At 37.7% G+C, this 27212-nt stretch overlaps 2 protein-coding genes across 2 annotated transcripts; one reads left to right on the forward strand and one right to left on the reverse strand.

Annotated features, from left to right (window-relative positions):
- The first annotated feature begins 8582 nt into the window (after positions 1-8582).
- Positions 8583-9419, forward strand: LOC113780345. The gene has a single exon (XM_027326153.1). It carries the CDS (start codon positions 8583-8585, stop codon positions 9417-9419), a length of 837 nt encoding a protein of 278 aa, XP_027181954.1.
- A 15614-nt stretch (positions 9420-25033) lies between these two features.
- On the reverse strand, positions 25034-26672 carry LOC113780346. Its single transcript, XM_027326154.1, has 3 exons — positions 25740-26672; positions 25408-25653; positions 25034-25294 (listed from the first exon to the last, which is right to left on the reverse strand). Exons 1-3 carry the CDS (start codon positions 26670-26672, stop codon positions 25034-25036), a joined length of 1440 nt encoding a protein of 479 aa, XP_027181955.1.
- Positions 26673-27212: the final 540 nt, after the last annotated feature.

A 27212-nucleotide genomic window follows, 5' to 3' on the forward strand; every position in this document is an offset into this window, starting at 1 on the left:
CTATCAATTTGATAGCACTTTATATGTTCTACCATATCCGTGATACTCTTAGGAATGCATTAGGCCTTCAGAATTGGGGTTGTGGGAAAGTACTCTTTCATTATTTAGCTAACCAACAACTTTGGAGTAGTGAGAATTCTCCATTACTTGTTTGGCTAGCAAAATAGAATTAAATTGTTGCAAGTCCCTGAATCCCAATCATCCTTTGCCTTTGACTTCTGTGATTTTCTTCAATTGATCCAATGAATCTTCTTGTCTCCCTAATCACTGCCCTACTAAAGCTTGGCCATATATAAGCACAGGTCTTTACAAATACCTTTTGACATCTTGAACACTGACATAGCATTATTCAGCATGATTATCGCAACTGATTTCAACAACACTTCTTTTCCATCTCGGCTTAGCATTTTCCCTTTCCATTCGTGCAGTTTCCTTTAATGTATCCCAAAACCTGATTCTTTGATCTTCCAATCACCAATGGTTGTCCTAGATATTTTCCTTGATGCACTCTTTGAATTCCTCCCAATTGTTGTAGCAGCTCATATGCTTGGCTATTCTTTGCATTCTGGCTGAAAACAAAAGTTGATTTCTTATCCTGATGCTTTTTCATAGTAGTTGAGTATTCTCCTAATCTCCCTTGCATCCCTTGTTGAAGCTTTGCAAAAGACTAAGGAATCATTAGTGAAGAATAAATGGGATAGTTTTTGTCCTTTCCTTGAAATTATGAGCCCTCTTATTTTCTTTCTTTCACTTGCTTGAGCAAACTAGTAACTTCCTCAGTACAAATGAGAAATAGATAGGGGGAGCGAATCCCCTTGCCTGATTCCTCCTGCAGGCACGAGATCAAAGTGGCAGAGAGAAAGGAAAGGAATGTGTGCTTCCCCTTTAAGAGGCAAGACACAACCAAGTTTATCACTGTTAATATTAAAGGAATAAGACACAAAATTCAGGCAATTCATAATCCATTTAATCCAAAGAGAAAAAAGTCCCTCCCCTTCTTTGGATAAAAAGAAATTAATAGTTTTTCAAAAAAAAAAAGAAATGGATTTTGACTTTAAAAATAAAAATGGGACTTAAAAATGTGACTATTTCGGCCTAAAAAGACAGTCTAAAAAAGATTTTTTTGCCAAAAAAAAAAAGGGAATCGCTACTTGATATTGGTTTTAAATGTATCAAGCCACCAGAAGGTTTCTGAAAAAAATGAGAAAAACTTTTTTAAATGACTAGATCTTTAAAATTAAGAGAAAAATGTTGGGGAGTCATAGTTGATGAAAGAGAAAACAAAGATTTGATTGCTCGAAGACACATTTTCAATATAGTCTTAATTAGTTGCAAGATTTAATCAAAATTTTGTAATATAACTCTCCAACCTATCGCATTTGGATGTTTTCTGTATGAATGCAAAACCTTAAACTTAGGGGACAAAATTTTCATCTAAGATCTAATTGCTATCAATGCATGAATTGGGAAGCCCAAAATAATCCCTTGAAGGTATTGTGAGTAATGCAAAATGAGACTTGAAGAAAAGAAATATTAGAACTTCCATGTATAGGTACAAGTGGATAAGGAAAGGGGAATACAATATGGTGGGTGTGACAAAATGTTCCTTTCAAATAGGGGTAATGGAATGTTAAGGTTGAAAACTATGTTTTCAGAACCGGACCGGATAGCAACTCGGCCGAGGTCAGGGGTCAGGGGTCAATGGGTTCGACCGGGGGTCGATAGGGGTCGAATCGGATGACGTCATAAATAAATATTATTTAAAAATTAAAATATTATATATATAATATCTAATAATATATTGATATTAATAAAGGTATATTCATATATATTTGATGTTTCAAATATATTTAACAAGAAAATACAAAGAAATTAGAACAATCAAGTAGCAATTTATATTATTTAATAAATATTAACAAGTTTAGAATTAAAATTATGAATTTAATTGAAAAATAACATCAAATTTTAGGACAATATTTATAAAGTATCAAATATTTGAGGTATATCAATAAGTTTTAACAATTTAGGGGGTCAAAACATAATATTAAAAAGTTTGAATTTTTTTTTAAAAAATTACTGTTGAACCGGAAAAACCGGTTTTTGCCCGGTCAAACCCGATCAAACCCAGTTTTTGACCGGGTTTTAAATATCCGGTTTTTTAATATGGCTCGGACCGGCTACCTGGCCGGTTCCCGGTTCGACCGGCCGGTCCGGTCCGAGTTTCAAAACAGAGGTTGAAAAGTCATACTTTTGTCATATTTGATAATTTGAAGGGTGAGTTTTCTAATATAAATAAGAAAATAGACTACCTCATTTCTTAATTCCCATATGACGTGTAATTTTTAAATGGAATGTTTTAAACACGTATGGAAGAGGGATAAAGTTACGGAACATAAAAGAAATTCTAATATACAATCACCAAATTGAAACATTTTGATCAATAAGTATGTGAATGTATGAAAAAATTTCACGAGTCCTGCACGTGCTAGCATTTTTGTATCTAAATCTTGCATTAGCCAAATTCATAATTTGAACAAAAATTTATCAAATTTTGCTATACATTCATCAACAAAATGTCTTGATAAAAATACACATATATGGACCAAACACAATTTGAAATCCCTATCTACTATAATGAAAGAAAAATATTTAGATCTTTGTGATAAAGTCTAACTCTTGTATTATGTTCATAAAAAAAGAGGAAAATTGTTAAGTTATATAGCTTACACTTCAATTTTGAATATCATGCAACAATCAGCTGCAAACAAGATTCTTTCACAAAAGGATGTGAAAAAGGTATTTTGTTGTGAGTCATAAAGATTAAGAAGGACAAAGTAATTTCTAAATTTGAAAATATTTTTCTACTTTTTTGCTAATATGTGTCTTTTTAGAATTTTGTACATGCTTATCTAACATTTGTCCAACCTCTAATTTAATTGGAAAATAAACATATTCCCCTAGATGACATGAAGTTTACTTATTTTTGTAATGCTTTAAGAATCTCTCATTTAATATTCTGTTTTGACTACTAGAAATTGTGCAGGAGCTTGAGTTATGATAATTTATAAAAATAATTCCCTTCCTAAATTATTGTAGCTGTCATTGTTGTCCTTTATTTTTTACACAATTCTATGACCCAAAACATATGAAGAACTAATATTTTAGGATATGTTATCTCTGCTTATTATCTTTTTTTTTAAAAAAAAAACATTTGATATTAGATATAATCTTTCTTAGGAGTGTCCTACCTTTCCTAATTGAATTAATGGAACTAGATAAGGCTTTACAAGTGGGTTGGTAAAAACTAAAGAATGCAGTAGAAATAAATCACACTAATTATGGCCTATTGCCATCCTAATGTGTAATTAATATGTAACAGACATCTATACATTGTAATTGTTCGTAACTATAAGTGTGAATATTTTTACCAAAAAGGTCCAAATGTATATATCTAATGCTTATGAGTATAAACTTTTCCATATATCCCTAACCCTTAAAACACATATTTATCCATAGAAAAGAATAAGTTTTTGTTTGTATTACTACTCGCATGAGTCATGACGATATCATTTTGTTAGTGTAAACATTCATCTTTCTCTTCCTTCTCCACATCCTTTATTGCAGTTTCATTTGACTTTCTTGTATAAGTCTAATTTTTTAGAATGATAATGATGCCTAACTATCATCGAAATATTAAAAAAGATTGTTCAATGAATGATTTATATGTGCTTCCCTTTTGAATATCAAATAATCAAATTCAAGATCTTAATAAAAATTTATCAAAAAAAGCACTCTCTAATCAAAACATAAAAAGAAAATATGCAAACATTTTCATATACGAATCCTCACGTGCATTCAATTATTGCTAAAAAGGTACTTATAACAAAAAGAAACTAGTCGGTTAGAAATACCTAATCGTCGAAAAAGAAAAGAAAAAAAATGAAGTAATATTATGGATTTAAAGAAACCAAAAAAAGGTGCAAGTAATAACTTATTTATTTTTTTGTGAATGAATTTAAATATCAAATCTAATATTGTTTTGATCTTGCATCTTATGCACTATAAAGTGAATTACAAACTAAAACTTTTATAAAATCTTGCATTTGTCAAATTTATGATATCAATATTTATCACATTCTAATATATATTGTGCCGCCCCAACTTACCCCTTGTGTAGAAGTTTCGGTTTAGCATCCGTTAACTCTCATTAGGGCAACTCTTTTTTCTTTTAACAAGTCACTTAAATTATAGAGTCGAGTTAACTTGGAATGATCAACAAGTTTACATTGGGAAGCTAAAATGATTCGCAAAAATTTATATGTTGCAACTTCAATCTAGATCTTATAAAATACTACTTAATCCATGTAAGTTTGCATCTCAACTCAGTACAATCCAAAAGTATGTATAATAAAATTATATCCAATAATAACATGCATCAAGATGTAACTTCCAATTTCTCATCGATTCTTACTCTTGATCATTTGAAAAAAAAAAGATTATTATAAACTCTTTTGAGTTAAAGCTCAATATGTATGTACGTGTGTGTCTGTATGTATGTATGCATTATAAAAAATGAAATATACATACTTACATATATATATATATATACATATATCTATATACGTGTGCGTGTATATATATGTGTATCCTAAAAGAATAAAAGAGGAGTTGGTCTTATAAACAGGAACCCGATGTCCCTATACACACCTTTTGTAGATGTCCAATTTGGGATTTTCAAAATTGTGTATCGTTGGATTGATCGATGATATTGTTGCCTGCTTGGGGCTATTACCTAATTATTTTAATGTGAGGATAAGAATATTCTTAATTTTCAATAATACCCTATATGGTGGATGGAGTGTTACATGTGAGAGACGGTATTATTGTCTTTAGACTATCAAAATAGTTTTGAGAGCTGTTATTCTATTCAGTGCTACCCACACTCGGTGTCATCTCTCTTCGCTTTCCACCGTTTGCTCCTCTTTTCTTTTCATCTCTTAATTAGAGCCTCAATACTCCTCTCAACTCATAGACAAAATGCACTCTTTTAATGTTTTATTGGTATTTGCTTTGATAAACTTGATTTTTTTGCAAGTAATTTCGTGTGCTTATTTGTGTGAAATATATGATATTAGTCTACTAATTCTTCACTGAAATATTGGAAAACAAGTGATGGATTTTTTATATAAGTACAAGTTTAGTTCCGAAATATACCCGTTTTGACTGCAAGTATATAGGTCAAATTAATAGTTTAGGGCAAATATTGGGTCGATCTCACAGAGAGCAATTATGCAAGTACTAGGTCCTTACTTACTCTAGTACCAGGTCCTTACTTACTCTATTATTTAGACTAATGATCTTTTTAAGCAAGAAAAGTAGTGATCGCTACTACCTAAAACTAGATATTTGCAAGATAACAATGGAGAAAATTCACCAAATACTTGAGTCTAGGGACATAGATTCCACTTATGGCATAAAAGATACAAATAAATAGATTTACCTCTTGTTACAACTCTTGTTTAACTAGGCATTCATTTTCAATATTACCAAATCTCATTCTCATAATAAAATAGCCTAGAATAGACTAGTTTTCATTATTTTCATGGTGAATAACTAGATCTACTCTTATTTCTTTCATGAAATGCAAGTTTAATCCACTTAAGTGTACCTCTATTCTCATGAGTCTACTACTCAAGCTCTATTCATGTTGTTTCATCATTATTACCAACTTTCATTGAATAATAACAACAAAGAGCTTGCTATTGGTGATCAAGCAAAAACAAGTGATTAACATGCATAAATAGACAAGTTAGTACGAGGTGTAACAAGTGTAAATCATATTCACTTCATATCATGTAACCATAAGGTTCATCTACTCCCTAGATCTAGAAATTTAGCTACTCATATAAGATATAACAAGAAAGAGAATGGCTTCATTGCAAGAACACATATTGAATCACAATTAAAAGATAGATAAAGAAAGCTTAGTCAAGATTAATGAAGAAGCTCCCAATGATCTTCTATTTCTTCAACAAATAAGTTGTACAATGAAGTCTCCAATTGTTCTCACAAAAGTTCTAGCTAGAGAGAACAAAACAAGACTAACAACTAAGCTCCTAAAGCTAAAAAATCTCTAGTCTCCCTTCTTCTTCCACTAAATGATTCTAAAAAATCTCATGTTAGGAGAGTCAAAAGGTGATTTTTGGATAAGACATAAAGTCCTTTTTTTTTTTCCAAAAGGTTCCCAGATCATGTGCAGCCAAAATTCTTATTTGGAGTTGAGCTGGAAAGTAGTGTGAAAGCAGAGCAAGTGGCTGAGCAATTTGCAGAAATCAGGCTACAATACGCGACTAGAGAATACGCGACTACAACCCACGTATTGCCAAGTCATGCATTCAATTCTGTGCACTTGACTCCATTTCTACTGCTATTCCCTCAATGATAAAAGCCGAACTAGCTCTTGGAAAAAACATAAAATTTGTAACCCTTGAGTTAGCTTTCCAATGCTTTAAGAATCATCCAATTTGGAGCTCTGTGGACCACAATATGATCAAAATACCATCACCTAGTTAGAGCTCAGTTCCAGCACTCGACCATGCACATGTGCTTTTGTATTTCGGCTTTTTGACAAGGAAGATGATTGAACTGGATTTCAATATCTTCATACCAAATGTAGTCTATCTCTTAAATTCAAAATGGTAGAAAAATCACCTCAATCTGATGTGTGTACCTCAAGATATAGCTGAAATACAAAGATGTATCAAAACTATCTTCACTTGCATTTGTTCATTTGAATGTTTTGCACTTCATGTCTTCTTTAAACCTCATCCAATTCTCTTCTCAATTCAATCCTTTTGATGATTGAATCATTAACCTATAAAAACATGAAGTTTTTACATTAAAATCCATAGAAATGCAATTTTTGCTATTTAACCCACAAAAAATAGATTTTTACCAAAACCCTAGTTAATTAATTATAAAACTAGATAAAGCACACCAAAACTTACTAATAAAACACACTAAAAACACGTAAAATATATACTTATCAACAAGAAATAAAGTTTCTAAACTCAGTGACGTGGATAAATTTTAGAAGCTGTCAAGAAAGTCTTGTTTCTACCTAATTATTTTAATATAGATGTGACACACATTACTACGAGCTTGGGTTGTTCCTAAGCAGTACTAACGGTAGCAGCAGTACAGAATTTGATTTGGGGCAGTATCATTGTTTGAATTATTATTTTTGTTTTTTATTTTAGAAGAAATTTAATCATGGGAATAATGACTAATTAAGATTATGCATATTAATGCTTCAAAAAAAAGATTATGCATATTAAGACTTGGCTAATTTATGCCCAAAAGTTTATAGACTAAATCAAGTACTCTTGAAGGCTTAGATGCCAAAATTAGATATTTAGAACTCTTTGAGAAAATTTAGTAATTCTTTAGATGTTGCTAAAATGAAAAACAACCTAAAAAGTACCCCATTTAAATGATTCGGTATGAATAACACATGATTGACTTCTTAAGCATATTTCTCCTTGAAACTTAGATATCATAAAAATGTGAAGAAGAATGCTAAAGGAATAAAATTTGCTTAGTTTCCACTAAAAGATTTATAATTTTTTAGAACCCATTTTCTTGGATTTTGTGTATATGGGAATAGTGATGATTGCAAGGCGGTATAATGTTTTCCAACTATGAATTAATTAACAAAATAATTATGTTGGAAGACACACCTCTTTTATAATGTTTTCCAACTATGAATTAATTAACAAAATAATTAGAAAATCATGGTCTTTGTTTGATGCTTGTCAATTTCATTATATATATCGACACACACATATACACTGGATATATCGCTCTAATCAGGGATTGCTACTATGATTAAATGCATGGTCATCTAGGCGCAGGATTCCAATACACCAAACCTATTATCTTTGTATGCTCATTAACCTTTGTTTTCTCGACAAGGCCTTCGATGATGTAATACACTTTTCGATCGCAATGAAATGGCAGAAAAAGCATCAAAAGCATTTGCAAATGTTGCATTAGGAGTACTATGGGTTCATATGATTTGTAGATATCTCTTATCCTAGGCTACTCATGTACACTTGGATTTTGAGATCTGGAATACATCTGACTCTGTTTCTCTAACACCATACAGAATAATAGTGTTCAATTGTTTCAAATATTCAACTTATTTCCATTGACTCTGTATTCAGAGAACTTTTGTGTTAATAAGATTTTTGATAACTATATATATTTAACCAAGTACAAACTCTTTCTGGGCAACCTCACGCAACATGTGATGCACCAAGTACGCTAGTGCACACGCACGCACATGCACACGCACACACATAAATGTATGTATCTATGTGTGTGTATTGTATATGTATGTGTGTGTACATTTTCTTTCTACCATGACACAAAGTAAAAATGATAATATATAATTCTGTATCAAACTCAAGTAAAAAATAAGTAGGGATTCACCTAGCCTTTATAAAATTATTCTCTCCCGTAACTTTCTATTTTTAGAATATTAGGGTTCTCCAACTTTTGCTTCTAAGTTCTTGGCCGCCATGGCTGGCCGTCCCTTCTCTTCGGAGGAGGGAATACCTCATCCTGCTATGACCTATGCTGGTGCCGGCTTGTCCTTTGCGGAGGTGGTTTCCTCCAAGTCGGCTTTGGGTTTCCAATCAAAATCTTTCGCTTCGTTATCTTCTACGTCTACTATATCGCGGGTGCAGGCCGTTGCATCTACGCATAAGGGGGAACCGGCAGTGAACTTTTGTATGGAGGACATAGAGTGCATTGCTACTCCTTTTCAATATGCTTTGGTGGGTAAATTCTCAAAGGGGCGGCTGCTCATGGAAGATCTGAGAAATTTTTTTCATTCGCTGGACCTAAAGGCTGAATTCTCTCTCGGCTTGCTGGACCATAAGCATGTACTGATCCGGCTAACAACTGAAGATGATTATTACTGTTTGTGGGCTAGAGGAATCTGGTACGTTAAGGAGGTCCCCATGAGGATTTTCAAATGGTCCATCGATTTCCATGTTGATAGAGAAACATCCGTGGTACCTGTATGGTTTGTGCTTCCAAAGCTGCCAATTCATTTGTTTCACAAAGAGTGCTTGTTCCCCATTGTGGCTTGTTTGGGTCGGCCACTCTGTGTAGATGCTGCAACTGCAAGGAGCTCGAGACCAAACGTGGCTAGGGTCTACTGTGAGGTTGATCTGATGAAGAAGCTTCCAAGTAGGATTTGGATTGTGGTGGGAGATAGGATTAGCTTCTGGCAGCTGCTGATTCCAGAAAATCTACCAAAATATTGTGGTTGCTGCTTTCATCAGGGACACAATGACGCTGAATGCAAGGTTAAAAACCTAGAGCTGAAGTCAATGACTGCGCAAGGATAGCAGAGAAGGATGGTACAGGCGTACCAACCAAATGGTGTTTCGACGTCGGGGAATGTAGAAGGAAAGGGTGAGGAAGGAACCCTGTTGTCACAGTCTGCTAACGCCGAGCAGGTGGAGGTGATACGAACTGAGAAAGCCGCTGCCGTTGGGGCTGTCGCGCTACCAGGGGTGGTAGGTAATATGGATCTGAATCAGAAACCTGTTGGGGTGGAGTTGGAGACCACCAGTTTGAAGAAGCTACAATTTTTGCCGCCCATGATCACTGGAACTGATCGGCAAATGGAGGTGAAGAAGGGTCGTGCGGCGGAGGTGGGCAAAGGCTCCCCTACTGCCTTGGTGTTTCCAGCCTTTCGAGCATGCGTGGACGGGCTGGAGAGGAAAGGGGCCATGGTGGCGATGGTAGACAATTCTGTTGGGATTGGGCAGGAACAATTGGTGGAGGAGGCTATCCAGGTTGCGGCGGAGAAGGAGATTGAAAGGCTGGTTGACCTGGTATGCGTCAAGGCGGTGGAGGTGCGTGCGGATGCTGGTTTGGAAGCCGATGAAGGAGTGGCTGCGGCGATCTCACAGTAGCAGGATATCTTGGTGAATGGGCTGAACCTGTCATCGAGAAAGGTATCCACAGTAAGGCAATCAATGGAGGCGCTTCGGAATCGCTTGGATGGGCTTAGATCGGGAGATGACTAGCAAATAGTTGCACATTGTTCCAAGAAGCCAGGTTCTTCATCTCAAGATTCTTCGCTATTGTTGACATGATTAACTCGTTATTTTGGAATGTTAGGGGGGTGGGTAACCGGCCTATTCTAACAAGGTTACATAAATTGTGTCGTTTGCATGAGTTGTTTTTGGTTGCATTATGTGAGCCATTGCTAGAATTGTCTCATTTGGAGTATATACGTGTAAAGCTAAATTTCCATCATACCTCGGCAAATATAGAAGGCAGGATTAGGGTCTTCTGTGATTCTTCTTTTACGGCTGAGATTGTTGCACAATCTTCACAGTTTATTGCCTTACGAATGACTCATCCATGCATGGGTCAAGAGTTTATTGCCGTTCTCATTCATGTGGCTTGTACTAAAGAGGATAGGGCTGAGTTATGGAGGGACCTGGCCTTAGTATGTTCAACTGGCCTACCTATACTTATGGCATGTGGCTTTAATGTCATATTGGCGACGGATGAGAAAAAGGGAGTAGACTTTTTGCCCCGTCAGAGGCGGCGGATTTTATCCAGTTTCTTGACACGTCGGAGTTGTGTGACGTGGGTTCTCGGGATCTAAGTTTACCTGGTGTAATAATAGATTTGGGAAGGCTCGTATGTGGAAGCAGTTGGATCGGCTTCTGCTTAATTTCGTCTGGGATAATCTGAAAGTCACGATGTCCGTTATGCATCTAAATCGATCCATGTCTGATCATTCCCCACTACTGATCTCCTCAAGAAACATTGGGATACACCCTTCCCGTAATTTCAGGTTCCTGAATGTGTGGAGCTTGCGTCATCAATTCTTGAGTGTGGTTAAGGAAGCATGGGGTCAGCCGGTACAGGGGCGCCCTATTCGAAGTTTGTTATGGAAGTTGAAGAATGTTAAGGCAGCCTTGAGTGCTTGGAACAGGGATGTGTTTGGTAATATTAGTGACAGAGTCAAGGATGCGGATGAGGCAGTGAAGTTGAGAGAATTGGCTCTGGAAGCAGATTTGTCGGAGCTTAATCAGAGTCTCTTACATCAAGTCCAAGCCAAACTGAGACGGGAGTTATGCATGGAGCAGGAGTTCTGGAAACAGAAGGCGAAGCTCAGATAGTTTAAGGAGATAGATGCCAACACCAAATTTTTCCATGCTACGGTGTGACAGAGGAGGGCCCGTCTGTTCATTCATCATATTAAAAAATAGGATGGTGGATGGGAGGAGGACTTCGAGCAAATAAAGGGCTTGGCGGAGCAGTTCTTTTCTGCTATTTTTTCGGGACCGGTAAATTGGGATCACAATGATAACACTAGCATGTTACGGATCATCCCTAGGTTGGTTGGGGACCTGGAGAATGAGATGCTACAAGGGGTTCCAGGGGTGGAGGAGGTTAAAAAAGTTGTTTTCTCGATGGATGGTGATTTGGCACCTGGACCAGATGGCTTCACGGGTAGCTTTTTTACAGTCTCGTGGAAAATTGTTGGGGATGACGTGGTCTCAGCAGTTCAAGACTTCTTTGTGGGGGCACACTTGCCAATGGGATATACGTCCACCTTACTGGCATTAATCCCCAAGGTGGTGAACCCGTCTCAATTTTCGGACTTTCGCCCAATCAGTCTGTGTAATTTTGTCAATAAAATTATCTCAAAGCTGTTGGCGGCTCGATTGGAGGGAATATTTCACCGGATTATTTCTCCCCAGCAAAGAGCGTTTGTGAAAGGGAGATTAATTTCGGATAATATTTTGCTGGCACAGGAGATGATTTTTGCAATAAATAGAAAGGTCTGTAGGGGTAATGTGGCATTTAAATTAGATATGGTCAAGGCTTACGATAAAGTATCTTGGGTATTTCTTACATCAGTTCTTCATGCATTCGGGTTTGGGGAATCATTCATTGATATGGTGTGGCGTTTAATATCTAACTGTCACTTTTTCGTACTGGTTAATGGACAACCTTGTGGTTTCTTCAAATCTACTCGTGGGGTGAGACAAGGGGATCCTCTTTCTCCGGCGTTGTTCATTATTGCAGTAGAGGTCCTTTCGCGAGATCTAGCGCTACTGGAGGAACCGGCCTTCACACCTTTTCTGGTGGCTAGACAGGCAAGCCCTATTACACATCTCGCATACGCGAATGACATTATTATTTTTTCTCGTGGAGACATTTGATCTATTCGGTGCTTGATATGAGTACTACAGGACTACCAAGTTTGTTCAGGCCAATTGATTAATAATAGCAAAAATTGCTTCCTGACGTCAAATAAGTGCCCCTCGCCGAGGCGCGCTCTAATTGTGAGGGAGACAGGGTACTCGTTTAAGGCACTCCCAGTTAGATATTTGGGGTGCCCTTTATTTATTGGGTGGAAGGTTAGCCTCTTATTCTCGGACCTAGTGAACAATGTTGCAAGGCGGATAAGGGGTTGGACATCAAAATAACTATCGTTGGGCGGACATCTAGTCCTGATAAATTCTGTCCTGCTGTCAATGCCAGTATATCTGCTCTCGATCCTGGTTCCGCCTAAGGAAGTGATTGATCGACTCCATTAATTACTGGAAAATTTCTTTTGGGGGGCCGTGGATGGAAAAGAAAGACGTCACTGGATATCATGGTCGCGGCTATGTCAGCAGTAGGGGGATAGGGGCTTGGCTCTCTGCTCACTCCACATGACGGTGTAGGTATTCTCCGGTAAGCTATGGTAGAGGTTTAGGAAAGGTGGGTCTCTGTGATCAGACTTCATGAAGGCGTGGTATTGTAAGGGTAGTCACCCGAATCAGGTACAACTTACGCCGACTGTGTCGGGCACATGGAGGAGAATGTTGTGGGTTCGAGATTGGATAGAGCCGCATCTCACCTGGGATGTGGTTGCAGGCCAGGTGGATTTTTGGTGGGATAATTGGTTGAGCGACGGTCCTTTAGCATGGCGGTTCCCACACCTGGCTAACACCGAGGTGGTGGCAAGTTACTGGGTGCATGGTAACTGGGACTTTGAGAAATTAGGTAGCATGCTGCCAGGAGATGTCCTTCAGAAAATTGAGGAACAGTTTGATTGCTGGCAGGATGGTGGTTGGGATGTTCCGCTTTGGTCTGGGACGCTGTCCGGGGACTTCAGTATTCGATCGATAATCCCTATTATTGCACCAAGTACTGCGGCATCTTGGGTCTTCAAGCACATATGGGTGAAGAGATTTCCTTTGAAGTTCTCCTGCCTACTATGGCATATCATGCATGCCAAGCTCCCTCTCTCGGATATTCTCTACCAGTTTAATGTGCATGGTCCATCACGCTGTTTTTGTTATAGCAATCACTTAGAGACGCTACAACATGTCTTCTCGCTGGGAGATGGCCCCACGACGGTCTGAAAATGGTTTGAACTGCCATTTGGCTTTTCTTCTCATGGCAGCAGTGTTCGGGATCAGTGTTTATGTTGGTAACTTACTTCTTCGATATACTGGATCTCGAGATAGGTACTACGGGTAGGACCGGTGGTCATCTTGTGGCACATATGGAGGGTGAGATGTTTGTTTACCTATGAGGGGCAAGTCCTCTCGGCGGATATCGTCTCAGAGTGGATCTTGGGGGATATCAGAGATTTACTTGTCTTACAGTTCCTATTCCGCCAACGCAAGTTTTTGGAAAGTAGTTGGCATGAGATCGTTCATAGTATAGGTAAATTTTCCCTTTCCGTCCAGACACGGTATATTCTTTAGGATCGCCCACTGGTGGGAGTTACCAAACTAAATTTTGATGGTTCTTTTACCAGTCCCTCCCAGGCGGGGGGTGGCGGGGTCTTAAGAGATGCAGCAGGTCGGGTGGTGTTTGCTTTCTCAGAGTCATACCGAAATGTGACGTCCTTGCAAGCTGAGGCCAGGGCACTGTGTACAGGGTTAGAATTGTGTAAAATCTTTGGCTATGGTCCACTCGTGGTTGAGGGTGATTCCATGATTCTTATCCAGGCGGTGCAGTGCGCTGTGAGTGCTCCGACATCGTTATGGCCACTTCTTCGTCGCATTCGGCAACTCTCGACTATGGTATCGTCCTGGCGACATACCCATCGAGAAAGGAATGCTGTTGCTGATTCTCTGGCATCACTGGGAAGCCGCTCTAGTAACTTTTACTTATATCTCTCATTCCAATCCTTGCCGCGAATGGTAGGGGATTATGCACTGTTGATAGGCTCGAGGTCGGGAGGTTTAGATTTTGCAAGAGGCCATGTATGGCTACTTGATAGGTCAGCAGATGTCGTTGGTGTTTTCCTGTATTTTGCACTTAGTATTAATAAAGTTTCCTTCCTTCAAAAAAAAAATGATAATATATAAATAGCGTCAACTTGAGTAACAATGCTTTAATTCTGTAGCATCAACTTCACCACAAATAGAAAAGTATTGCAATTAAGGGCATAGGAGTAATACTGGCATTTAACTATCCTTATAACTTTGAAGATGCATGCGTGACTTGTACTAACCTCAACACTCTATTGATATTATCACCACTATTTCACTTTATATTGAGGTTACTATTGATATTATCACCACTATTTCACTTTATATTGAGGTTACATCTCCAACCCTTATTAAACAAAATATATCAAAGTGGGTTTCATATCTATCACCAGTCCATTACCTTTCTCACCACCCTTGACTACTACTAACAAGCCTACTATCAAATATTATACAAGCTCTAGAGTAGGGGTGGCAATTCGGGTCCAATCAGGTTGGCCCCGACCCGCCAAAAAATCTGTTGACCCGAACCCGACCCGTCAACCCGTGATGGGTCAGTATATCTGACACGAACCTGAAAATTTTGGGTTGGCGGGTCGACCCGAAATGACCCGAAAATTAATTTTAATTTATTAATTTATCACTGTAAATTCTAATAAAATCAATTTCTCACAAAATTAATTACATCATCAAGTAATAAAAATTTAAATAAATAATTTCAAATCAAATCCAAAATAAATTAAACACCGTAAAAGTGTTTTATTCCAAACCAAATATAAAATAAATTAAAACGAATTATATTATTTGTCCAAATATAATAATTTTAACTTCATACAAGGTAAATAAATTCATTTAGAATTAAGTAATTAATGCCTTTGAAAAAAAAGAATGATTTAGTTTAGTTAGATAAAATAATTTTTATATTTATTAAATTATTTTTAATTTGTAAACGGGTCATATTGGATCATATCAGGTCACCACGGGTTGACCCGAAATTGACATGTTTTCTTTTCGGGTTCGACCCGATTCTGACCCGAACCCCCAAAACTTCAACCCAAACCCATAATTTCGTGTTAGATTCGTGTCGTATTTTCGGGTCGTGTCAGAAATTGCCACCTCTACTCTAGAGGTGTCTCCCAATATACTTGTCGTAACACTTTATTTGCATAATTACTTATTGCTCAAATGCAAATTTATTAGGTATGCGTGAGCATATGAATAAAACTTTCAAGGAAATGCAAGGGTAATCAATAATAACAATTTCAAGAAAGACACAAGAAGGTGAAACAACCATATAATTCAAGTTAGAATAATAAAGTAAACATATTGTCTTGGGGATTTGCCAATGTCTCAAGAGGTCCACATATTTAGAAATACAAACTCCAAAATTATTGGAAGCTTAATTCAGATGGTTAAGAACTTTAACAAGGAAGTTATGATTAGATTTTTATTCTAATTACCCAAATTGCATCTCATGTTATAGAAGCACTATCACTGCAAATATTGATTTCTAGATTTATTAGTATTTACCAAAATTACATTATCTTTTTTTTTTTATAAAACATAAGTCAATATTATTAATAAGCTAGATAGAAATCATCCAGCACGATTTGCTTGACAAAGTAATCTGCACTAATGGCAGAAAATACATTGAACATGTCACAGATATATTTGATCTGAAAAATCATTAGATTTAATAGAATTATAAAATGTAAAAGATCACATTGTGAATCATAAACTATCAAATCTAACCAATTGAATGAACCGCTCCATAGATATTTGTGCATGTCTATTCCCTCAGATATGCTATCCAACGGGTTTAAACTCAAAACTGATATTGAGATTTGATGAGAAGACCTAAAAATTTTACATCTAACATATAAATCAGAAGAAATTCTTAGATTTGAGAAAATAAATGACAAAACTAAACAAAACTCTCACTGGGATAGCTTGGGAGAGAAGAAAACTCTCACTAGAATATACTAAGAGAGACTTTATTAAATAAAAGTAAAAACAAAGTAAGAGAAAGGGAAACTTTGGTTTAAGGCCAAGATCTCTCTCCTATGGAGGAAGAACAGTAAAGAGAAGGGAGAGAAGAGAGGCAAAACTTATCAAAATTACATTATCTTAACATCTACAACTCTAAAAGTTATAATTTTTGAAGCATTAGAAATATATTTGATGTATTATAAATTTTATAAAGGATACAATCCTAAAATCACAACTTAAATTATTCAAAACGGTCCGCAAAATCATAGTATTCCCTTAAACATTAGTTACAATTTTTAGGTTGAGCAATTAAGCAAAAATCGCTATTATGTTGGGATATAAAATTCACATAGTTATGATTATTAAAGATTTAAAATTATATTCAGAGTGGACAAACTCCCATGAAGTGAACTTTGAGTGATTTACACTATAACCTACTAGAATTTTTCAATGAAATAAGAGTAGGTTTCTATCTAAAATTGTATTAGTCAGGTCAGAGTCTATTTATCCACCAAATGTAAAAAAATAACTAGGTTCAATACAAAAGAAACTTGGGCATGGCACTTATGCCATTGGAAAGTCATATGAGTCTAGTTTTATATGCAATTAACGGCATTAGGTTTTGAGTATAGGTGATTCCATAAAGTTGCAAAAGGTTGTCTACAATAGCTAACAGATACTATTTTTTGAACTTGTCAAGCTTTCTTAGTTGCAAAAGCCACCCTATTACTTCCACAATATCAAAAAATCACCAACCCTCTAAACCTTTCAATAATTTATGATTACAAACTGAATTTTTCAAACAAATTGCATACTATTGTAGAATTGAATCTCACACCCTAATAAATGAACAAGGAAAGAGCTCATCAAGAAATCCTAAGGGAAATCCGATCTATGTAACAGGTATGGTAACCATTAATAATAGATTTAAATTTTCTTCTTTGATTCATTATCTTCCCTAGATTTATTGAGTTTAACATCAATTATAACACTTGATTTGTTTTCTAAACCTCATCAAACAGTACAGCAAAAGGACTTAACATAAATAATCTATCACTGAAATTTAGTAATAAAATCCAATGATCCCATGTCTAACTTTATTGTGATAGGTTCAAAATAAGAAGACATAGTTAGAAGAACCAACAATGATGAATCTTCATCATGCATAGTTCAGAACACTACTCATCAAGCACAGAATCTTCCATAACCTATTATACTCTAATTTAATAATTAAAGTAATGGTTTGTTATTTCCAAAATTACTACAATAAACATAAGTTAGCAACAATGCAATACACATAAATGATTATACACGACATCCTTAGAATAGCAATATGTAAATTCCCTATGCAAATACTAGCTATACAAACCAACTCATATCAGTCACCTATGAAAATTATAAAGCAAGTATAATTCGTTTAGTTCAAGTAGACTTGGAAAATTTTTCTTTGTTTGAAGAAAATGAAAAATATTTATGAAATAGAAAAAATAAAAATTCACAGTTGGTTGTTTTCTCCTTATGAAAGTTTGCCTAAACCTTACCAGTCTTCTCTTTCTAGAGCTCTCTCTCACTTGTTCAGACAAAGAAATAGCAGGAATTTAGCCATATTTTGAGATGGAACTATTTATAGAGGTATTTTCATGATCAAATTTAAATATTTAACACAATCAATTTGAAAATTGTTCAAAATTCACCTCTAATTTCATGCAGCTCCTGTATTTGCCAAAACCAATCTATGTTTTTTGTGGTGGTCAAGACATCTAATTGCCTTCACATGGATTGGACTTTCATTTTATATCTACAAATTTTAGGCTATTAACTATAATACATCATATACACATATAGACTTATTAACCCCACCTAAAGCAATTATTTAATTAAATTCACCACACACATATTTGATAAAATAATTAACTTAAAATAAAACAAGTAAATAATTCACTAGTTTTATTCATAAAATATATCTGATTCATTAAGAAAAGAATGAGAGTTATATTTTACTCACTTAGTATTATACTTAACTTCATAATTGCTTGAAATTAAGTATCTACATATATTTATCAAATTGAAATATATTGACAAAAGAACATGCATGTTTGCAAAACAAACTCATGAACCTTGCATGTTTTAATCTTTTTGTTAAAAGGTTATTTATGCACGAAAGAAAATTAGCTAGTTTAGAAATCTTCAAAGAAAAAGAATAAAGAAGGATAATTTGACAAATATTGATGAAGTCAAAAGAGTTGATATTAACAACTTATTCATTCTGAAATAAATTTGTCTGAATATCATTTGTAATACTCTTTAATTTCGAATCAAATTAAATTATAATGTGAATTATTATTGAGACTTGTACCTAGATCCATCATCTTATAAATTTATAATTTGAATCAAATTTATCAAATTCTATTATATATTCATCAAAATGAAACATCTCGATAATTAATACACATGTGAACCAAAAAGAAATAGAAATTCCTATCCACTTTTATAGAAGAAAAAATTTCTTTGTACTAAAGTCTAACTTTTTTAAAAATAAATTCCTTTTATTGCTCAAACGAAAATGGCGGAATACAAAGTGGGGGGCCTACACCATACCTTTAAGAGTTACTGCACTATATCTGATGAGCACTAGTCAATCCTAATAGAAGGTATGCCTACCGGTTCCAGAGTAACCTCACTGCTAACCTCTAGGGGGAGTTGATCCAGTGACTCGAACACCCTATTGCTGCCTGAGTTTATGCCTACCCTAGCAAGACAAACAACATACCTATTTGCCTCTCGAAAACAACGCATCATTACTCGCACATGATGCCATAAAGCTAGAAGCTCCTCAAAGTCACGCATTAGCCACCAAGGAATCCCCAACTCGTCATTGAACATTCGAACCAGGAGCAAAGAATCAGATTCCACGTGCACATCCGCAAACCCGTGTTGTACACAAAGCTTCACCCCCTCAAGCACTGCCTTCAGGTATGTCTGCAAACTTTTAGCTACATCAAACACATTAGCAAAGGTAAAACTAAAATGCCCCGATGGGTCCCTTAAAATACCATCCCCGCCTACCATTCCTGGATTGTCCCGATAACACCCATCAACATTCAACTTAGGGATCCTAAACTGCGACCTGCTCCAATTGTGCCAGGAAATCCTACTCGGTCTGTCCCTCTTGACCACCAAATCAAGAAGAGAATACCAAGATAAATCACAAGTGTCCAGATTGGGAAACCGTCCACAGAGAATCTCCCGTAGCTGCCTGAGGATATGCAAGTGAACACCTGCCGCCGTCACCCCTTTACATTCAAATAGCACCGAGTTCCTAGCCTTCCAGAGGTGCCAACAAACTAGGCAAAGAAGAATTTGATATATTAGCTTCAAGGCGGATTTCGTTGTAACCCGTAACCACCACTTTGTCAGTGCATGTCGCACTGTAAAAACTAGGCCGAGGCTTCCATCAATCCCTTCAAAAGACTGCCAAACCTGTAAGGGGATCTCATTCGTGCAAAAAATGTGGTCAAGACTCTCTGCCTTCGGATCCTTACAGCACCAACAACGAGAAGGGCCCTGTACTTGAAAACGATCAAGAATATCCATAATTGGTAGTCGAGACTCTAGCAAACGTAACATAAAGAAGAAAATATTCGTAAGTGTCGCGCCCCACTTTTTGATGCGATATGTGTGGCGTGTGAAGTGTGGTGTGAACGTGTGCAAAATGAAAAGTAAATAGGCCATGGGACTTAGAATGCGACGATTTGGCCAAGTGAAGTTCAAAAGGGTTTTTTGTATCAAAAATGGAGTCGCCACTTGGTATAGAGTTAAGGTGTACCAAGTCACCCAAAAATGATTTTTGTTTTTGGATAAAAAAGTAAATAAACCCTTTTAGAGAACTTTTGGGTCTACGTAACCAAAAGAGGGATCGGGGGTCACATTTGACGAAGGGGAAGGCAAGGATAAAAATCCAAGGCACCCCTTCGACCTAGCCAAGGCTAGTTGCGTGACTTAAACCAATTTTTCCTAATTTTTTCTACCCAAGGTATGTATCGCGTATTGGATATGTCTATATGAATGCAAAAACCTAGACCTAGGGGTATTGGGGGAAATTTCTCTTCAAAGGTTGAGTGGTGCCAATCACATTAATTGTGAAGCCCAATAATGATCCTTTTGGAGAGGTCACACCTAAACCTAAATGACGTGAAAAATGAGTGGAATGCATGCCATGTGAAAGTGTGAGTTTGTGTGAGGTGAGAAAAATTACAAAAGTAATAAGATAAGAGTGAAGGTGTGCAAATGTAGATGAAAGCACTCGTGTGCGAGTGAAGATAAAATGTTCGTGTGCAGGTGAAGATAAAAGGGTTCGTGTGCAAGTGGAGACAAAAAAGTGTTCGTGTGCAAGTGAAGGTGATAAAAAGGTGCATGTGTGCAAATGAGACAAAAGTGAAAGTGTAATGATAGAGTGGATTGAGAATGCATGAGCCTAGGGAATTCATGCATATTGGGTACGGGGAGACCTAAATCGTGACTTGATTTTCCCTTTGATTAGAAGGCGAAACTAGCGTGCTAAGGCTATCGAGTAGCCACACTCGCTCGTTTCCCTTATCGGAAGGGGACTCTTCAGGCAAATGTACCCTAACTAGCATGAGATGCAAGACCTAAAATGAGGGGAAAGGGAAATCGAGGAGCATGCCAGATGATAAAACTAAGGAAAAATGCATGATATGTGGTGAACAGGCAAATAATGCATTAATGAAAAACAAAGGAAAAATCCTATTGGGTCTAGCGTTGGACTAGCCCTTTCTATGAATTCCTACTAGCATTAGACTAGTGGAAACAATAAAAGAAGCCACAACTAGCGTTGGACTAGTGTGGTGACGTACATTCATCCATTCCATTCATCCACACTATGGAAAGCAAGTAGACATGCCAAACACTTATAAACACATAGCACATAACATTTAGCATGCTCGACTAGATGCAAGGCCCTAACAAAGCAAATTAACACGTAGTAACTAAGCATGCAAGACACATAAGACAATTAAAGCCCTAACTATTACATTTGCTAGCTAGGCACATGACTTCGATAGGTCTTCATTGAATGCTCCTCCAAGCCCTATCTATTACATTAGGGAGACCCTGCTACAATCTAAAAGGGGGAAAAGGAATAAAATAATTAAATCCCTAACTATTACAAGCCAAGAGGTGTACACATACCCCATAATGAATAACTTAAATAAAAAAGCAAAAGTAAATAAAGAAAATGAAAGGAATTAAAGAAAGGCAAAGAAAGCAAAGTAGACATGCATATTCACATAACACGTAGGAGCACGTAGGGTCAAATGAAATGCAAATGAGGGATAGAGTGTACCTCCCTTGAAGCGATGCACTAACGAGGCGAAACTACTAATTTACCCTCCAAAAATAAAAGAAGAAGGTCAAGGCACCAATTTATTTGGCAAATAATCACAAAAGATAAATATAAACATGAAATTGAATCAATTGAATCATGTCAACAACCCACAAAAGAAGAAAGGACTTGATTGCAAAGATGAACAAAGTTTTGGGGTCAAAATTAAAGAAAAATAAAGTTCAGGGACCTATTTGCAATTAAATTAAGGACCGAGTTGAAAGAAGTTGAAAATGCCCAGGGCCACAGTACAATTAAAGAGAAACTCAGGGACTGGTTTGCAAAATCGTTTTCTGGTTTCTTAATGGACCAGGCCATTGGGCCATTTTCCTTATTTGCTTGGGCCAAAGCCTTCCTAGCCCAACCGAAAACCCAAGCGAAAACAGATGGGCTAGCTTAACTATTTTGGCCCAAAATTAGCCAACCAAACAGATGGGTCATGATCCCCCGGCCCAAACCAAAAAAAACTCAAATAAATAAACTAAAACTCATTAGCCCAACCCCTCTAAGCAAACCTTCAGCCCAAACTACCCAATTCGCAATAACCCAATAAGATAACAAATCCACTAAAACAAATTAAGGTTTAATTATACCCGCAATCACAGAAATAACAAGTTTAGAAATGCATCTAAAATATCAAGAGAAGATGAACAAACGATAGGGACGTGATTTATTCAATTACAAATGTTTCTGGGCCGTAGTGCAATTAGACCAAAGTTGGGGCTGGAATAAAAGTTTCAGAAAGTATCATGCATCCTGTTCGAAGCTCCCTTGCGGCTTTTTCTTCACTTCTTTCTTCCATAATTTAAAAACATCAGTGGCCATTTAGCCTTTCTTTGCATACGGCCAGTCGCCAGGAACATTCAATTGCCATTTTCAAGGACAATAAACTTACATGAACTCAAACTCATGACATAATCCAGATTCATACAATAGAATGGATGAGCAAGATGACAGAAACGGGATGCAAAAGAAAATGTCCGAACATAACAATCTCTCAGAACTTTCTTTTTACCATGAAATATGCTGCTCTGCCAAAACATAGACTAGCCGAATGTATACAAAAGCAGAAATCAATCCATCTTTCAAGCTGAACTATCAATGGGGAATTTCATCGAACAATAGGTGGGCAAAAGAAAAACCACAAATTCTTTGTCTAATGGATGGTATAACCGGCCCCAAAAATTATCAAAAACAGAGAAAACCAATTTCAGTCATCATATACAGCATGCATATTCAGGAATTGAGGCCAATTAACAGAAGAATTACACTAAAGAAAGCCACGGCAGTTCCCTTTCAACACTGGACAAGAACTGAAAAATTCTGGAGAGAAATGAAACTCACAGTGCCTCTGTTCGGTGAAGATTCGCGGATGGAGATGGGGAATTCTGGAGCCAATGACCGGTGGAGATTCCTTTCCTCCTCCCCTGCTTTTCCTTCAGCCGTAGCGCTCACTCCTGCCCCCTCATTTTGCCCGCAGCTTCCGTCCGAGGCTCCTTCTTTTCCTTCTAGCTCAGTCCTTTTCCAGTTTTTCCGTAGCTATCTCAAAGCCTCCCTCTTGATTCCCAGATTTTTGCTCACGCCGCCGTCACTTTTCTTTTCCTTCACCCTCAGTCTTTCTTCTGTTTCCATTTCTCTTTCAGCCGCAAGCCCCCAGATGAAACCCTCTCTGTTTTCTTTCCCAGCCGAGAGCCTCCGTCTCTGTTTTTCTTCTCTTTTCTTTCTTTTGGACGAAGCCCCCCCTCCTGTTCATTTTCCTTTTGCTCTATTTTTGAGCCAAAATCTCTCTCGGCCTTCTCTATTTTTCCCATCGAAACTCCCTCTGTTTTTGTTCTGTTTTTCTTCAGCTCTTTTGTTGCCTTAGCCGTCTCACGCCCCTCTCTCTTGTCGCTTCCCAGTTTTTCTTCTTAGCCCGTTACCTCTAATCTCCCCCCTTGCGGTTGTAGCTTTCCATTCTATTTATATGGGGCATTCAACCCTAAAACCCCCTTCAAAAATTGCAGCCCAAGGGCTGCTAGAGCCCTTACTTGCAAGCTGCGGACGAACGCAGCTTGCATGAAATTTTCCCTTTTTTTTTCATCTTTTCAACTAATTAATTAATTAAACAAAATAATGGATAATAATAATAATAATAATAATAATAAAAACAACTTAATCAACATTGGATAATAATAAAATAAATAAAACTAGAAACAACAAAATGCCACTTTCAATCTTTCAATCTTTAAATCATATTTTTTGAATGCTTTTTCTTTTCTCTTTCCCTTTTTCAAGAATTTCTATGATAAAAACTTAAAAATAAAAATAAAACTAGAAACTAAAACTAAAAAACGAACACGACAAATAAAAACTAAAAATGAAATTACACCAAAAATTTGGTGTCTACAGTAAGAATCAACGAATGCCATATATTTGCCAAAAGGAATGACTTGGGGCCAGGCAGGCGCACCACCTGATACGTCGATGAGACTGTGAACGAGCCAGAGGAAGTCCCACACCAGGCGATCCAGCCGCTGAGACGCAGGAGGAAGGATACGTAAGATGTCTGACACAATGACTCGGGGCAACCATTGCTGTAACAGACTTATGCTCCACCAGTCTTGATCAGCAAAATTTGCCACTGAATGTACCCCAAAATTCTCCACTTTATCGTACACAGGCCCAGGCCCCATTCCCCAAAATCCATCGAATATGCTGCTCCGTTTGGTCCTTGACCATCACCATCCTTCGCCATATGAGGGATTGCCCCCAAACATGGTCAGCTTCACACGGATGACCCCCATACAAATACTTTTCCGGCATGAAATGTGCCTATAAGAACACATTTTGTCGGAATGACCACCAAAACTTCATAGAGAAAGCATCATGGACGGTCTGTAGTGATCGTATCCCCACACTACCCTCCGCCACCGGCTTACAAATGGAATTCCACTTTATTTAATGAAACCAAAAACTGTAGTCTGAGCTGCCCCATAGGAATGCCCCCAAGATTTTTTCCAGATTTCGCAAAAAACCCTTCATGGGAGTAGCGAGAACCAATAAATGAATTGGTATCGATACAAGCACACTCTTAATAAGACTCAGCTTTCCCCCATAAGATAACAGCTTACTATTCCACGTAAACACCCACTTGGACACCGATTCCGTAATTCCAGAGAAGTAGGTCAGTTTGCCCCTCCCGACATAGAGCGAGCAGCCCAGATACTTAATGGGGAAAGGCTGCTCTTTGAAACTCATAACCTGAGAGATGATACGCTTCCTTGTCTCGTTAAGCCTCCGATCCATTAAAAAATAACTTTTCTGGAGGTTCACCTGTTGCCCCGACACATTACAGTAAGCTTCCAAAGAGCGCATAACCATCTTTAAAGACCTCTTTCAACCCGTTACTGAAAATCATTACATCATCTACGTAAGCTAGGTGAGAAATGTTAGGGTAGTCTCTGGGAACCTTGAACGGAATAAACCCCCTATCTGCCAGCAACGCATTTATCGAACGAGATAGAACTTTTACCGCCAAAATAAATAGAGTTGGTGATATGAGGTCCCCTTGGCGTAGCCCCTGGAAGATGTAAAGAACCCCTTCGGTGTCCTATTAATAATCACTGAAAATCACACATTAGCCATTAACCGCCACATCATATCAATCCACCTCTTCCTAAAATCAAACTTGCGTATCACTTGCATCAGGAAATTTCAGGATACCCTATCATAGGTCTTTGCCATATCTAGCTTAAGGACCACGTTACCTCCTCTATTCGACCTCCGAATACCAGAAACTAACTCTTGGGCCAACAGAAAGTTATCCAAAATTTGACAACCCTGAACAATGCTGCTTTGGTTATCCGAAATCAAGAGCAGCAAAACCCTCGCCAGTCTCCTTGCAAGCAGTTTAGAGATAATCTTATTCACAAACGTACAAAGGCTAATTGGTCGATATTGTGAGAAGTCCTGAGGAGAACCCACCTTGGGAATGAGGACGATAGAAGTAGCCGTTATGCTCCTTGGTAGCTCCGATCCAGAAAAGAACTACCTACCGCCTCAAAAACATCTTCCCCAACAATCTCCCATGCAAGGGTAAAAAACCTCCCCGAGAACCCATCAGGCCCAGCAGTACTATCGAGATCCAATGAAAACACCACGTCCTTAACCTCCTCAAGAGAGGGGTGATGTTCCAACTCGAGGTTCTCCTGCTCAGAGAGCAGTTTGGGGATCACATCCGGCACTGGAGCGGAACTCAACCCTGACTGATCCGAGAACAGGAGTTGAAAAAAGGAGACTGCCTTCTTAGCGATGTCGTCCTCCCTTTCCAGCCACTCCCCGCATTGCAATTTTATTCGATGGATCATAGACTTTTTCATCCGCTCCGACACACAAGCATGAAAGAACCTGGTATTCTTATCCCCATCTGTTAACCATTCCGCCCTGGCTTTTTGGTGCCAAAACATGTCTTCGGTCACCTGCCCATGGGTGAGCAAAACTCGTCTCTCATTTGGACGCACTTGTTGCATCTCTAACCAGTTCTCGTCGAAGCAACATTCAGCCTGGGCCACTTCCTCCTCTGCCTTTTTCACCTTCTCGAAGATATCCCCAAAACTCCCTCGACCATGCCTTAAGCGTCTTTTTAACACGACCCAATTTAGCGGCCAAAACGTACAGGGGGTCTCCCGTGACTCCACATGCCAATTCTGCCAAACTACATCCAGGAAAGACTCCTGCGTGGTCCAACAGTTCAAAAAATAAAATGGTTTGGGAGAGGTATTCAAGCGAGTGACTGCCAATAGTAGCAAGAGAGCGTGATCAGAAGTAGCCCTACCCAAATGGTGGACCTTGAAATTGATACCCATATCCTCCGCCGATCGATCACTGAGCAGCCTATCTATGTGCTCCCAAATGCGGGTCCAATCTTGTCTATTATTGGACTGCGTAAAGTTGGACCCTGAGAAACCCGTGTCCACCAACCCAGCCATGGACATAAACGATAGCAACTCCACCCCTTCCCAAGGTCGAAACGGCAACTCCATTTTTTTTCCTCTTCTCCCATAACCACGTTAAAATCCCTTACAATAAACCAAGGCAACGACGCTTCCTTATCATTGCGCAACCCAGCACATGCACAAAGGAGAAAATCATAGGGGAGGATAGCTGCTGGGAATTAATTTTTATGGACAAGTGTTGATCTGACTCACCCACAAAAGTGCAGGAGACTGAACTTGAGAAAAACACCCATGCTGAACCAGTACTATTTATCCATACCGAGTCCATGTGAAGTCTTAGACGAATGGATTGGATATTTGCAGGAATAGCAGGCAATTTAGGCTCACACAAAGCCCCAAGTTGCAAAGAATGATGTAGAATTAGATGTTTCAATGTACGAAAATTAGGAGAGTGTGAAACACCCCGTATGTTCCAAAAGAGATAATTAATCATCTGACAAAGTTGAGAAAGAGTTATTGGATGACTTACTCTTGGAGCGTAAAGAACGGTCTGAAAAAAACTTTGCCCGGATC

Source organism: Coffea eugenioides, chromosome 8 (genome assembly GCF_003713205.1).
Source record: "Coffea eugenioides isolate CCC68of chromosome 8, Ceug_1.0, whole genome shotgun sequence".
Taxonomy (NCBI): domain Eukaryota; kingdom Viridiplantae; phylum Streptophyta; class Magnoliopsida; order Gentianales; family Rubiaceae; genus Coffea; species Coffea eugenioides.

What these genes read in the sequence shown, in the direction of transcription:
- LOC113780345 (XM_027326153.1), top strand. Translation starts at nt 8,583, where the DNA reads ATGGCTGGCCGTCCCTTCTCTTCGGAGGAGGGAATACCTCATCCTGCT.
- LOC113780346 (XM_027326154.1), bottom strand. Translation starts at nt 26,672, where the DNA reads ATGGCTGGGTTGGTGGACACGGGTTTCTCAGGGTCCAACTTTACGCAG. An exon ending in GGGAAGATGTTTTTGAGGCG is followed by an intron (nt 25,654 to 25,739) that starts GTAGGTAGTTCT and finishes GGTTCTCCTCAG; the next exon opens with GACTTCTCACAATATCGACC. An exon ending in TGGCAAAGACCTATGATAGG is followed by an intron (nt 25,295 to 25,407) that starts GTATCCTGAAAT and finishes GATTATTAATAG; the next exon opens with GACACCGAAGGGGTTCTTTA.